The sequence below is a fragment of the Pagrus pagrus genome (genome assembly GCF_965226575.1).
Source record: "Pagrus pagrus genome assembly, chromosome: 10".
Taxonomy (NCBI): domain Eukaryota; kingdom Metazoa; phylum Chordata; class Actinopteri; order Spariformes; family Sparidae; genus Pagrus; species Pagrus pagrus.
Genome location: NC_140194.1, coordinates 13,886,799 through 13,900,792, shown reverse-complemented (window position 1 = coordinate 13,900,792; position 13,994 = coordinate 13,886,799). Strand labels below are relative to the sequence as shown.

The 13,994-nt window shown below is 45.3% G+C and overlaps 1 protein-coding gene across 4 annotated transcripts in view; it reads right to left on the bottom strand.

The window, feature by feature from the left end:
• The window catches only part of reln (reelin), a 93,213-nt gene extending 79,612 nt beyond the window's left edge, over positions 1 to 13,601 (bottom strand). For all 4 annotated transcript variants that reach the window (XM_084364315.1, XM_084364316.1, XM_084364313.1 and 1 more), the window contains exon 1: positions 13,043 to 13,601. In XM_084364315.1, coding sequence (XP_084220441.1) covers positions 13,043 to 13,295 — 253 coding nt within the window. In that variant the 5' untranslated portion in view covers positions 13,296 to 13,601. The remainder of the gene's footprint in view (positions 1 to 13,042) is intronic.
• Positions 13,602 to 13,994: the final 393 nt, after the last annotated feature.

Below are 13,994 nucleotides of genomic sequence, written 5' to 3'. Positions count from 1 at the left end.
GAGGGCCAAGCTGTCAACCACAGTCTATAACCTCACTGCCTGCCATGTCCCTCTGAGGGACACCAGGCTACTTAGCCTAAGTGACCTCCGTCCCCTTCCCACAGCTGGTCTGTCCCCCACCTCACAGAACCCCCAACAGACCGTCACAAACTGCTTCACAACTGAGCGAGCCATGACCGGAAGGCGTCTGTCAAAACAAGACCTTGAGACAAAGACGAGCAAGGATTTACACAGACATTTAGGGACAGAAGCTCATGTCAATAACAGTGACATCCTTTCAGTCCAGTTACACCGATCAAACCACATAAACCATATCATTTGAGCAACCACTCCATACCCAGGTCATTCTGAACTAAAGAAAGCAGTTCTTTATCATGACAAGCAGAAAGACACAACTGCAAAACAGTGCCCTTATCCGGAAACACACCACTTAATTGGCCAATGTCAGCAATAAGATGATCGCTAGGGGTCTGGAGAACAATGACCAAGGCGCAGAGAATTTAAAATCTCTCTGCACTGACGTTTCAGAAATTTGTCCCACAGGCCATCATATCCAATATCTGATATGAGAGTGAACACTGAATCACCTCTGTTATTAGACCTCTGTTCTGTTGGGTGTGCATGCTAATACAGCAATAAAAGAAGCAATGTGATAGATCCGAGGTAGGAAGAGAGAACTTTTGGTAATTCAAAGTTGCTCTTCATCATTTAATGGCCATAAAAGACCATTTCAAATCAGAAGCACAACCAAATCTGGCTGGCTTTAATCAATTCCTATGTAAAAGAGCACTGAAAGTCTCATGAAGACACATTAAAGGTGTCTTCCTTCTTCAGTGTGTCTTTTCTACCACTCTCTACAATTCTCCTAAAAACAGATTCTATTAGAATTAGCTAACCATCCTATCAAATGGTATTCATTTTAGCATAGTGCTAATTGGCTTTTTAACAGAATTTAGCCATGTGTTATATGCAGGAATCTAGTGATCAAAACAGACCATCCTCACTAGAAAAATGGCCGTAGAAGTCATCCGTTCACGCAGTATACGACCCACATTTAGGTTTGTTGCTAGCCGGCGACCTCTAGTGGCTGCAGTAATTATGACAGAGGCAAAGGAGGAGATCAGGTGACAGTATAAGAGCAACAAAGTCCCCAGAAGGCGGTGAATGGGACAAACAAGAACAGGACTTTCACTCAGGCGACTGCTGTTCATGTCCCGTGCCAAACAAGCCATTGGTGAGTTCTTTTAACTTACGTAACATACTAAAACAAAAACTCATGTACATATCATATCTTTTACAATGCTAATGCAATTTAGTCATTTTAACCAAGGAACTTTTCCGAAAACCTAATCAAGTAGTTTATTTGCCTAAACCTAACCAAACTGAGACCACTTCACAACGTTAACCATGAGACGACTTATGTCCCGTTCGCCTGTCTCTGGTACTCTCCAACATCATCTGTCATAGTTTTTATGTTGTTATTGGAACAGTCATATGTTGGGTCAAAACCAAAGATATATTTGCAGCGACAGCAGAGATGGCAATAAACAGCCTGAAACCCTGCCCACATGCACTGTAGTCAAACTATGGAGAGCTATAGCTTCTCGTCCATCATTGTGTTAGCTGAGAGATGTGCTGTTTTTGTGACACACAACGTACACCTCTCCTCACATACAAGGAGACAAACAGACCAAACTTATTAAACGTCAATGTCTTGGAGCCACTGAGTCATGTTTTATTAAAATGACTCACGGTGCTTGCATTGAATATTTTCCAAGATGAAATAGCCTTAAAAGTAAATGCTTTATTTTCATATTATACTTAAAAATATTTCCAAAAAACAGTCCTGCCTGTTTGTGATTTATGCTGAATTTCCACCCCTATATTTTCAACATTGCATATTCCAGGCTCATGAAGGCTTATATGATGAAAGAGAATAAGTAAGTGAGTTAGCACCAGGTGAACCTGCCCTCTTCTTAGCCATCCTCATGGGCTGACACTTCAAACTGCAGTTTTTATCACAGTATCAACCTGGACTTTTGAACTGTTTGAGCTTCATGAAAAGTAAAAGAGATGGTGCTCATTTTATGGTGGACAGCAACGTTGTGTTTTGCAGTGTTTGAAAAACAAGTAGTCTTTTCTTACATACAGTAGTGTGTGAGTTTTTAGGGAACACAGACTTCAAGGGGCCGCACTCGACAGAAGAGAAGCAACAGTGAAGTGGTAGTGTTGTCGTTTCATTCGATGCCATTATCACAAAAAGAAAGGAAATAAAAGAGCAACATGTTTTTAAGCTGACACACAAAATCTGTCTGTCCACAAATGAGTCCGTCTACTTGTAACATCTGTTCCAAGTTTTGAATACCAACTGCCCAGAAACATCTGGACACATCTCCCTTTTGCAAAACCAGACAGCTGCTCGGCCTATTAGCACCAACTACTCCATGCACATGCATACATATGAGAGCACATACATACACAGAGCTCTCAGCACAAGCTCAAAGCTGCCTGCAGGTCCCGCTATCACAGATATAATAGCTCTAATATGAATAATGGAAGTGTCACTTTACACAGAGTTCACTTTACATCCCCACTCTGTCAGTCCCATTAAGCATCTCCTCGACACCCTTTCCCCTTCGCCTGCATGCTTACACAATATTTTCTTCATTGCAGCACTTGTTTTTATAAACCACAATGTGACCCATCATAAGAAAACTGGTGCAATTTAGAACGAAACAGTGTTTTTACAGATGCTGCTTCTTTCTCTCTGCACAGTGATACTTCACAAAATCATACATTATAATGTGTATCGATAGAAGGACTTAACCAAATGATTTAGGGAGGGATCCGAAGCAATTCTTCTGATGTAACGAGGGATAAATGAGACACAGACCGCGCTATTTGGTCTCATTTCGTTTTCCACAGAAAATATCGGCAGGTCCTTCATAGATCCTAAAAATACACAATTGCACACAGATGTAGCAGAAGGACAACATGATAATGGTTATTCAACTCGTCAATTTGAATTCAGTTCTCAATCCTGAAGCAATCCTGAAGTTTGGCAGTTCTTTTAAGACCTCAAAGACGTCCTGGGAGCTTGGAAAGGAAGCCAGGATATTGTGCCTCACTATTTTGCTCTCCGCTCCCTGCTCTTTTTTGGCGTGAAAATTACAGATTATGGCCAACTAAGTGAAAAAGCACTGACATTAGTCAAAGCCTGACATGTCTCCATAGCTTTTGGGTATGAATGTTTGGGTGGAAGGAGAGTGGCACAGTGGTGTGGAGGGGGCGGGGTTCATAGAGCAGGGGAAAGATTGATTTCTAATTAACAAGCTGGTTGCAGTAATGAAAGACTAGATGGTCTGTACTGGCAGTGGATCAATGGGGAGCGTTTCCCTTGACATCCAGTCTTAATCACACCGGCTCAGCTTGGTAAGAATGCACTCATTGCTGTAATTAACGCTGTCACGCTCCCTCCATCTCCCCTCTCTCATCCCCACCTCTTTTCTGTCTTAACCTCTACCTCAGACCTCTGCTTGCACTCGATAGCAGGGATCACTCAATTACTCTCCAGTATCCTCTGCTGTCGGGACACAGTGACGTGTGCACATAGACAAATGTGTTGAGTCACTGACAAAGACAATGTGATCCTCTTGTACTGCACTAAACTCGCGTTCACCACAATACTTACATCTGTGGTTCAGTAGTCGACTACTTTAAACTTCAGCCAGGCCTCATTCACAGAGTCTGCAGTCGTCCCTGAAATTCCTCTGTAAGTATGCTAGTTTTAGGGTTTCTTAATTACTTTTAGTTATGTCTGAGTCATGTCTGCTGCAATTGTGACTCCAAAACAGTTTCATCTAAATTAAAGGTTGAGAATACAGGTATTCTCCTGATATTTACTCCATCCAGCCATCCATTGTCTGCAACCACTTATCCTTTACAGGGTCACGGGGAGGCTGGAGCTGATCTCAACCGACAGTGGGCAAGCGGCGGGGTACACCCTGGACCAGTCGCCAGCACATCACTGGGCTGATATTTACTCGCAGGATCAAAAAGCATTAAATAAATAAACATTTGTCATTATTGACTGCCATCTCCAGAAGGGGCTGTGTGTGATTAAGAGTTGGTCTCATTTCATATTCTTGCTTCCGACAGACAGTTAGCACTGAGCGCTGGGTGACAGACACATGTTCCCAGCTCCAACAGAAGAAATCAGCCAAAGAGAGAAGTATACTGTCCTTTAGGTCGACTGGACAAAAAAATGACAACTTCCACATAAGGAAAAGGTTGCAGTGGATGAATGGATCAAACACGACTTCAGCACAGGGGAATGGGGTTGGTGTCCTGTCTGGAACAAATTTTTGACTTATTAAATTTGGTTTGTTTGTTTTTTTTTAATTTTCACTCTTCTCTCACGGTTTGGTGAGGTTTAGGCAGCAGAGCAACTATGTTAGGTTTGGAAAAAGATCACGGTTTGTGTTGAAATAAATCTTTTCAAAATGTTAACCACATGTTAGAAATAATAACTTCTCCCATGTGAACGTGTTTATGATCATTTTCCCGAGTTGCAAAGCTACAAAGACGTGATTGGTCAGTCTCACTGGTGGTCCTGGAGCTACATTAATTATGATATTGTAGGAACAACACCAACCCAGTTATACCAGGTTGTCCGGATGGCATCAGACTCCCTAGAGTACTGTGAGACAAGACAGTGAGATTGCTCCGAATTTCAGTTGCCAATCACAGTCGAGACAAAATCAAACACCTGATCCACTGAGGTGTAAGACATGCTGCTCCTTTGGGTACTCCTTGGTAGAGAGATATATGTCTTATCTAAAAGAGAATGAATCATTGATAGCCTGTTTCTACAAGCTTGTTATCTTTGAGGACTGATTTTGAAGAGATTTTTTTCAATGATCGCTGACTACTTTACACAAATACTTTTAATGAAATACGGAAGGCAAAGGTTAGCATGCATTTCAGAAATCTTCCTGATAAACCCCTACAGCAATAGAAATGAATCTTTATTGTCTTCTACTGGGAGCATCTCTGTGGATGTTCTAATCCTGAGTCAGTGCTCACTGATGACACATAGACCTGTGGGGGCTGGTGGGTATGAGGTTTGATATGTGGGATTTCACAACAGAGCATTAGGGGAATGAAGTATTTTCAGGGGCCCTGTAAACACTAACCCCCTCACCCATGCTGTCACTTTCAGCTGGAGTGTGTGTGAGCTTGTGCATGTGCGCAGATGTGTAATCTGCCTCGGCCAGCCTGCCGTGTCTCTGTGGGCAGAGAGGGCCTGCTTGTTTGAAGGAGGCTGGCGCTGAATGGGGGGTAGCGCCGGGGCTAATCCGCCTGTGCCACGCGCCATGTGCCCAGCACCCAGCCAGTTGCACCACGCCGCCTCCTCTGTAGTGGGTCCATTGGAGCGCTACAAGGCCCTCTGAATGCTATCAGCACAGACGACACACTGCCCCCCAAGCAGGGATTACAGCTCTCACTCAATGAAGCCGCCAGGAGGAGGATCCAGAGCAAGAGGAGGAGAAGAAGGAGGAGGAGGTACACAATCCTCCAACAGGAGCTCCATTCTCTAAAAGGAAGAGGCCATCGGCAAAGCTGACACGCTAATCAACAGCGGCTGGGAAACCACCCCATGAGAAAAAGGCGTCCAGCACGAAGGACGGGGAGGAGGGAAGAAAGGTTTAAAAGGATCCATCACTTTTTAAAATCCGGCTTAGGGCCACTTGGTACTCCTTAAGGAGAATGAACACTGGTCCATTGTTGTGAGGTAGATTGGGATGGGGACATTAGCATGAGTTTGCATAGACGCACGGAGCTCTTAATGTCATAGGCAGACCGGTATTTAGGCTTTCTGAATGAAAAAAAATACCCTATAATTATGTTTACAACCTGTCTGTAAGTTGAAAGTAAACATCAAAGAGGCAGAAGCAAGGGGGGGGGCTGTAATGTGCCAATAAAAAATAATTTAAATAGACTGTAGAGGGGTGCGTCCCCTGTGTTTTCAATTGGAAAACTTAGGCGGTAAATACAGTGTGGTTGAGATTCATCCTCACACCCTAAGGGTCCAGAGGATGTTGTGTGGGCTCTGTGAGCCTGTGTTCTGTTTCTCACTAAGGGTTTACCATAGGGACTGATGTATATACAATGACAGAAATTCAGCATTCCTCGTCAAAGTTAATCTCAAGCAACAACAGGAATGTGAGTAAGCAACGAACGGGAATCCTACCAAATGCTTCAGGCGTGGAAAAACTCATAATGTCACCATATTTTGGGTTGTTCCAGGAGTGGAATCTGTGTTGCTTCTTCTGCCGCCTGAAACTTAAACCTCCAGACACCAGAAAGAGACTCAAGCGAAACGCGACGAGCAAGTACACACTGGGACAGCAGGAGCCGAGCATCTGCACACCCCAGCTTGTATTATCAACAGAGAGGCACTCCAAAATCAGGCAAACCCCCAAAAGGCAAGCACACACTCCAACATCCTGAAAATACTTACGCCCACTCGTCTGCCCACTCGTTAAAGTTACCGAAAACACAACTCGCATTTGCTTGTTAAGAGCTTTCTTGTTTTGGCTGGAAAATGAATCCGTTGAGGAAATTGAAAATAAAAAATGGAAGAGCTCCTCGCCGCTCGCCCAGATAAGACTGGCGCAGGCACACACCTCTGCCTGGCAGGGATCCACTCACTACCTTCAGTTTTAGCTCTCTCTACCACACCTGGCACCATGCTGGCATCATTCTGCCACCAGCCTGGCAAAGGCTAACAATGTCACTGTTATCTGAGGCGATTCTCCGTGCTCTGATGCAGCAAATCAATTTTCCAGAAATGTAGCATATAGGTGGCATCTGGGCCGTCTCAAATTCTCCAGAGCTGCTGCAGCTCACTGCCTCCTTATGAGAAAACACAAAGCAGAGGCAGAGCAAGTTTGCACTGTCATAGGATTGTACAGTATATTCTAATAGCTAGAGCATGTTCCTGTGAAAACAACTTGACACAGCCATTTAGCACCTGACAGGAGGAAAATAGTAACCTCCTGTTCATATTACCATGTCGCGTCCTGTTGTAACGTCCGCACAAAGAATTGTAATAGCCCGCTGATCAGGACGTTTGTGTTTAGCAAGTGGAACATCTGACCTGTCTCTATGTCATGATGGATCACCCACTAAGAGCTGAGTGCTGCGTGCACGGCCAAGCGTGCACGTGTGACAAAGGGAAGATTCCCAATGAATATCCATTCTCATTTCTCGCCCATCTGCTCCTTCATATAAAGGAAACTGGCATATCTCAGTGAATACAATGCTCTTTAAATGGATCATCATTCAATGTCCTCAAAGACAGAACACCCAAACACACCCAGCAAGCCTGGACAAACAGTAATACACTTGACACACTTCTCTCTACTCAGTGAAGTGACCTATTCAGACAAAGCAGCAGGAGGCAGAGAGGCTGAAGAGCCGGGGAGCTAATGAATGCACGGGTTTGGACCACTTGAAAGTGCGAGTGCTATCTGCATGTTGCTTTTGCTTTGCTCACAAGAGAGCCCTATTAAACCATTACCCCCCTTTTCCTCCATCGTATACCTTCTTTTTCAGCATCCCTGTTCCTCTGCATGAAAACTAGGCCAGCCTTTTGATGGTTCACTGACCAATGCTTGATGCACCGTAGGAAATACTTAAGTGTTTTCCCGGTCTTTTAAATAGATAAACAGAAAATGTTACAGTTAAGATGAACAGAGACATAAGGAGGGAGAGCAGGGACACCAGCCAAATCTAATCACGCTGCAGGAACAGAGCTCCAAGCAATGCAGCACTGACAAGAAGTGGTCAGAGGTCAGAAAACAGGCCCTTAACAGTCGCCTCAGAGGTTAAGAGCTGTAGAAGGCGATGATGACATCCGACGGGTGGCTGACGTCACTGCAAATTGATGCCATTTCGACGAAAAGCCTCAAACATGGGCCCTGTGTTTCCATGATGTCCAGCTGTGGCTTTACTGATACGACCTGGTATATGGGAAGATAGTATCTGCTTTACTAGAGCCTTGCCGGGGCCTTCTGCCTGTGACCTTCACTTCAACACGACTGACTCGTTGTTCAACAGACATCAGTCACGGAAAAAAACTCCCCCAACCACAACGAGTAATCAACTTTGCAGATAGATAATGGCCTCCTTCCCTTTGCAAAACCCACTGAGTTGTTTCTGCTGGTTGGCAGGAGAGCTGCTGAAGTAATTCACAATGTCTAATCTGATAGGTTATCATGGGAAGAGCTGATGGCATTTTGTGGGGATGAATTTATCTCCAAGTTCCCATTAAGAATGTCATTTAGTGGCAACATCCAAATCTCCTTGAAATGTTGATTGTTTCTCGGGCCTCTTCAATCATTTGCACATGAAAAGCTCCGTGGACCAGGGACTTCTGTAGAGACCATTGACAGATTAGCAATGGCCATTTCAGCCTGTACTGTCAACTAGTTCTCTAAGCAGCCTCTCTTGTTTTGCCCTCTGTCACTTTCCCTCGCACCACTGCTTCTCCTCCTGTTTTTCTATTGTGGCACTGTGCTAGAGACAGCCCTGCCGAATCCCATTGAATATTGTTTGGCTTTCAATAGTGTGTAGGAACAATGAATATAGTGAGAGGGAGAGCCACGCTGCCTACCTGAACACGCATGCCTCACCAGGGGCTCGTATGAGTGGCTCATTCAGTGCTCTACACTGACTTCAACAGCCCTGCATATAGAAACACACACAAAACCTCTACACTGTATATGCAAATACACGTACAGGGATACGAGCCCTCACTTAAAGGGACAGTTCACCCCAAAATACAAAAATACACATTACTTCTCTCAACTCTAGTGCTATTTATCCGTCTAGATTGTTTTGGTGTGAGTTGCAAAGTTTGGCAGATTTCAGCCGCCTCCTCTCGAATATAATAGAAGTAGATGGCACTCTCGTGATAAACTCAACTGCAAAGTCTCTTTTCAGAAATTGTGACCCAGTTACTCAAGATAATCTTGTTGTGAGCATTTTCATGTCGAAACTTTTTTCTCTCTATCGAGCCACAGAACATCCGCCAACCAGATCACCACGCAGAAGGAAATGTGCATCTACTCATGGATAAGAGGCAAGCTAATTATGCTAACCTACAGTAGCTAGCCACTGTTAAAGCTTAGCCAGAGGAGGACGTCAATAATGTTCACAACCTGTGCTGTCGAGAGCACGAGCCTCTCGTCCATGAGAGATGCATGCAACCTTCTGTGCAGTGATAGGTGCGCGATAGGAGGTTTGCAGGTGTAGCTCGGCAGAGGGACAAAAGTTCCGACACAACAAAGTCGGTGAGTATTCTTGAGTGACCAGGTCATGATTTGTTGGAGGAGGTTTTCACAAGGCATGTGCCATCTAGTTCCACTGAAGGCAGACGTCTCTTCGTCGACTCGCACCAGATTGATAACACTAGAGGTAGGAGGAAAATATGTAAGCCATGAAATTGACGGACTGTTTGACACCAGACATAACAGTGTATGCTTGACAAACAAACATGCACTGTGCTTCAAACCACTGGCACGATAAACACAACTGTAGCTTTAACCACAAGTGCACACGCCTCCATTACTAACTAGAATGAAATCAACAGAAAAACGGTACAAATTCCTCGACACACAAAGGCACTCAATCAATCTCACTGGCCCCGTTTCTGCTCATGCACCTCCATTTTTCCAGCTATTCTCCACTGACTTGCAGAGGACACCGCATTGCCACATAATTCCCTCACCAATCTTTTCCATTGTGCTTTCTAATCACACTGCGTAACACAGTAGAATCATGTCCCCTCTACTCATGATTTGAATCCAATGTGCCTTACTGGAAAGGTTATGTTTTCTGATACTAAAACAGTCTGTTTGGAGGAATTTTGCCTCTTCCTGTTCTCCCTCCGCTCTGTCACCATCCCTTCTTGTTGTTCATCTGTGAAAGTGAACATGTAACGTTTCCAGAGCAGGCGGGCAAGAACCAACAAGAATCAAAAACAGCACTCTCTGATTGTGTTTAGAAACAGGGCTCTGGGTTTCGTATTGTGATGTTGCTTCCTATAAACATGCGGTCGCTGAACGAAGAACATCTCGCATTCCCACAGCAGTGTTAAAGAAGGTCAGAGACAACATTTTCAAAAGATGCTTGAGAGAAATAAAGAACTGCTTCCTGAGTGTTACTTTAAAAGTGGTTCAAAAGGGTCGTTTGATTATTTAGAGGACGGGCTCAAATCCCAGCGTGACCTTACTTTTCTTTGCTTCATTCTCTGTTCGGAAAGATAAGGCTATATGTGGGCAGTATGAGAGTGTGTGTGTGAGTGACACTCTGTCTCCATTTGTCTTGTACAAGGATTGACCCGAGAGTCTGAATGCAGGCACATAAATCTCCACACATCTTTTCATTTCTCCTCCTTCTGTTTCCCAGCAGTTCAGAGTGTCTCTACAGTATTTCTGTTTTCATTCTGTCCACTATGACCCTGCCAATACACCCACCCTCTCAAACATTTCACACAGAGAGTAACGCAACCTCTCTTGGTCATTTCATTCTGATAGCTAAACACAGTAATCTCGTCTACAACGCACACACTCACTGAGTGCGCTGCCCACACATGGTCTTATCACTCGAAAGCAACAGAGAGGCAGAAGGTCAGAAACCCAATTACTGTACGATAAATCGGCCACACAGAATCTTCCTATTGCTCGGCGCCGAATACAGAGGTGGTGCTTTGAGACACTCACCTCCTGTCTCTTTTCATAGGGGGTCATCCGTCTCTTTTCTTTTTCTAACTTTCTCTCCCTCCACTGACAACCTCTCTCCTTTGCGCTCTTTCTTCAGCTTTCTTTTCTCCAGCCCTTCAACAACCACACGGCCAGCATTTCTAATGCCTTCCGCCCACCATTTCCACACGCAGCTCTCTCAGCGGTTAGATCACACGTTGCTTTTAGAAGATTAAACCAAATGTAATCCAAAACTAAAGCCCAGAGAGCGCATAAAAAGCAGTGACAGAAAACAATCGAAAACAAATAAAAGAAGCATGCTGAAACACCCAGTCTCTGAAACGAGCAGAGAATGGCACCAACACTTCTCTTTACCAGAAGACGTGATTACTCTTATTCCCTTTCTTTCCATTTCTCTCATTCTGCATTCCGCATCGCCCGCCCTCCATCCAACACCTGTATATTTAGCCCTCGAACCACCTGATTCCTGCCAGTGACTGTGGTAAGAACATCTATGGATCAAGGTTTGCAAAGATGAGAGCCAGATGAGAGAGAGAGAGACACACAGAGACAGGGATTGCTCCTGATTGCACAACTAAGCACACAGCCAGCCACGTTGCACTTGCTCACTTGCCATTTATCCTTCCCTTCCCCATGCAAACTGAGTCAAAACCCCAGAAATGTAACAATGAGCTGCCATCATGTGCCAAAACATGGGACGGAGAAAGAAAAGTGAGCAGCTTGGAACCCTGTCATTTTTTCCCGTGCAAGCCCCGCCGCTGGTATCTTATCTGCTCAATCCTCTCATCGTCATTTAAATCTCCCCCTACTCCATCCGATCCCAGCCGTGGCCCTATTTAAATCTCTCCCTCCTCCCAGTCCACCACATTTCTAATGCTAATTATTTAAACCTCTCCGTGCGCTCTATCCCTCCCATCCACCAGCTAGTTATTCAAATCTCTCCCCGCCCGCTCTCCCCTACATGCCCGGCCCCAGTTAAAAGGTGCTTGACTGAAGGGTTGATCCGGGCTGTTATTTTCAGACAGAGGATAATACAGCTTCTTCCAGACTCCTCTCCCTCCCTGCTCTGTTTTCATATCCTTTTCCTTCTGTATACAATTACACAAACTCGGCGGCACATATCCTTTTTGAAACGAAGAGGTTTATTTGCCATGATAATGGAACGCATCTGTTAACAGCACAAGAACAGTGTAATGAATCCGCTGTTTGCCATATCAAATTTGGCGGAAGACAACAAAGACGGGGTTAGGAAAAGATATGGGTACGCAAATGTACACAAAATGCGTGTGCAGTCAGGAAGTTAGATATGATCAGTAATATACATAAAATGCGTATACATCCAACTCTTGGAGAAGAGGATATCTGCATGGGAATGTGACCTTAGTCGGTCCATGGTGGCCTGTGCGGGTCACTGTCCCCAGTGTTAGGAGAGTGGTGAGAGCGAGTGACTGAGCAATGATGAGACAGTTTGGGAGGTCAAAGAGAATCTTTTTTCCAGAACCAGGTGCCAGCACATCAGTGTGGGAAAGGGGTCGTTAATCTCCGTCTCCTCATGCACTGTACGCCTGGTTTACCAATTTCCAAATCTTTATTTCTATCAGTCACAGCATCTCTTTCTGTGCTGCTCTGCTTGTCCATTCTCACTCGCAGTTTTTTCCACTCTCTCCCTCTCTCTCTCTCTCATTCAGTTGGAGGTTTCTCGCTGTTAGTCCTGTGGAGAAGCCACCTACACATGGAGCATCAGGATCACAGCTCAGTAAAACACCAAAGCTGCTCACGGCACTGAACAGGAGTCCCACTCAGCATCACTACTTATTACAGTTACATAAATGCCGGTTTCCAACAGCAGCCACCCCACACAAACTGCACACTCCCATATGCACACGCCACAGCAGAACCTCATGTTTGAAGCGAAAACATCTGCAAGAAAATGTGTTCGCTGCACACACGTGCGTGCAGAATTCTTGACCGTGAAGTTGTGTTTTTAATATCTTTAATGTAAATTGACTCTTGTGCATTTTGCCACAATTTTAGCACAATTCAGGACTGAAACCTCCACGATTTCAAAGTGACAGTCTTTCCCAAGAGGAAACTATATGAAAATAATACAAAACGCATTCATTTTGCACAACCACCGAAATTTACAATCAGATCAATTCAGCGCATTTCTTTTTCATGTGATTCAATACTCATAACGATAAAAACCATGCAGCAAAAAAAAAGAACGTGGACACTGTAGGGGGTGTGCTCACCTTGGTACTCCTGTCCAGGGGTGTAGGCGGTGGGGTTGCCCGTAATTTGGAGGGTGAGTAGCACCTCTCCCCCACCCTCTGTCACCCCGGCTCCCTCCAGCTCCCCGTGGTGGGTGCACAGGAAGAAGAAGGGGTTGAAACGGGGGTAGAAGCTTGCAGGGGGTGCCCCGAAATCCATGCTGCTGCTCCCCAAGACTAGGGCCAGCAGGGCACAGCCTAAGGCACCCCCGAGAGAGGCCCGCGCCATGGCCATCTGCCCTCACCAAGCGAGGGGCTGTGAGGTTGCAGGTGGGTGGAGAGGTGAGGAGAGTGATGAGTGAGAGCGAGGAAGGCACAGGTAGAGTTCCAGAGGACCGCTTTCGGAGTCCACAGATGAGCCGAAAGTCCAAAAGTGGGTGCGTGAGAGTGAGTGTGTGTGTTTGTATGTGCAGTATTTATGTCTGTGAGTGTGTGGGCTTGGCCGTCAGGAAAACTGTAAAGCTCTGTTCTCCTGCTTCCTCTCCCTGTCCTACCTTCACTCTCTGGGAGTTCAGAGCTTCGCTTGTGCTGTCCTGCTCCGGCGTTTAAATACCTCACCCCCTCCCTCTGTTTCCCTCTCTCCTCCCACCCTCCCTCCCTCCCTCGCTCTGTCTCTCTTTCGCTCTAACACCAGCTTCACGCGTGCTGTATGCGCTCTACGAGACGGCCTCCCTCCTCTCTCTCATCCAGCTCTTCTCTCCTCCCTCTTCTCTGCCAGTCTATCACTCTGCCTTTTTCCTTAATCTCTTCCTTCCCCCCTCTCTTCTCTCCTTCTCTTTACCTCTCACTAACCCACTGTGTTACTCCACATTGCTCTCTTGTATCCCCCTCCTGAGACCTTGACTGTCTTATCTCTATGCATCTGTTAGTTTCTTCATCCCTAACCAGCCCACTGTCATATCCCTTTCACTCTCCTCTCTTTCCTTTGTCTTTT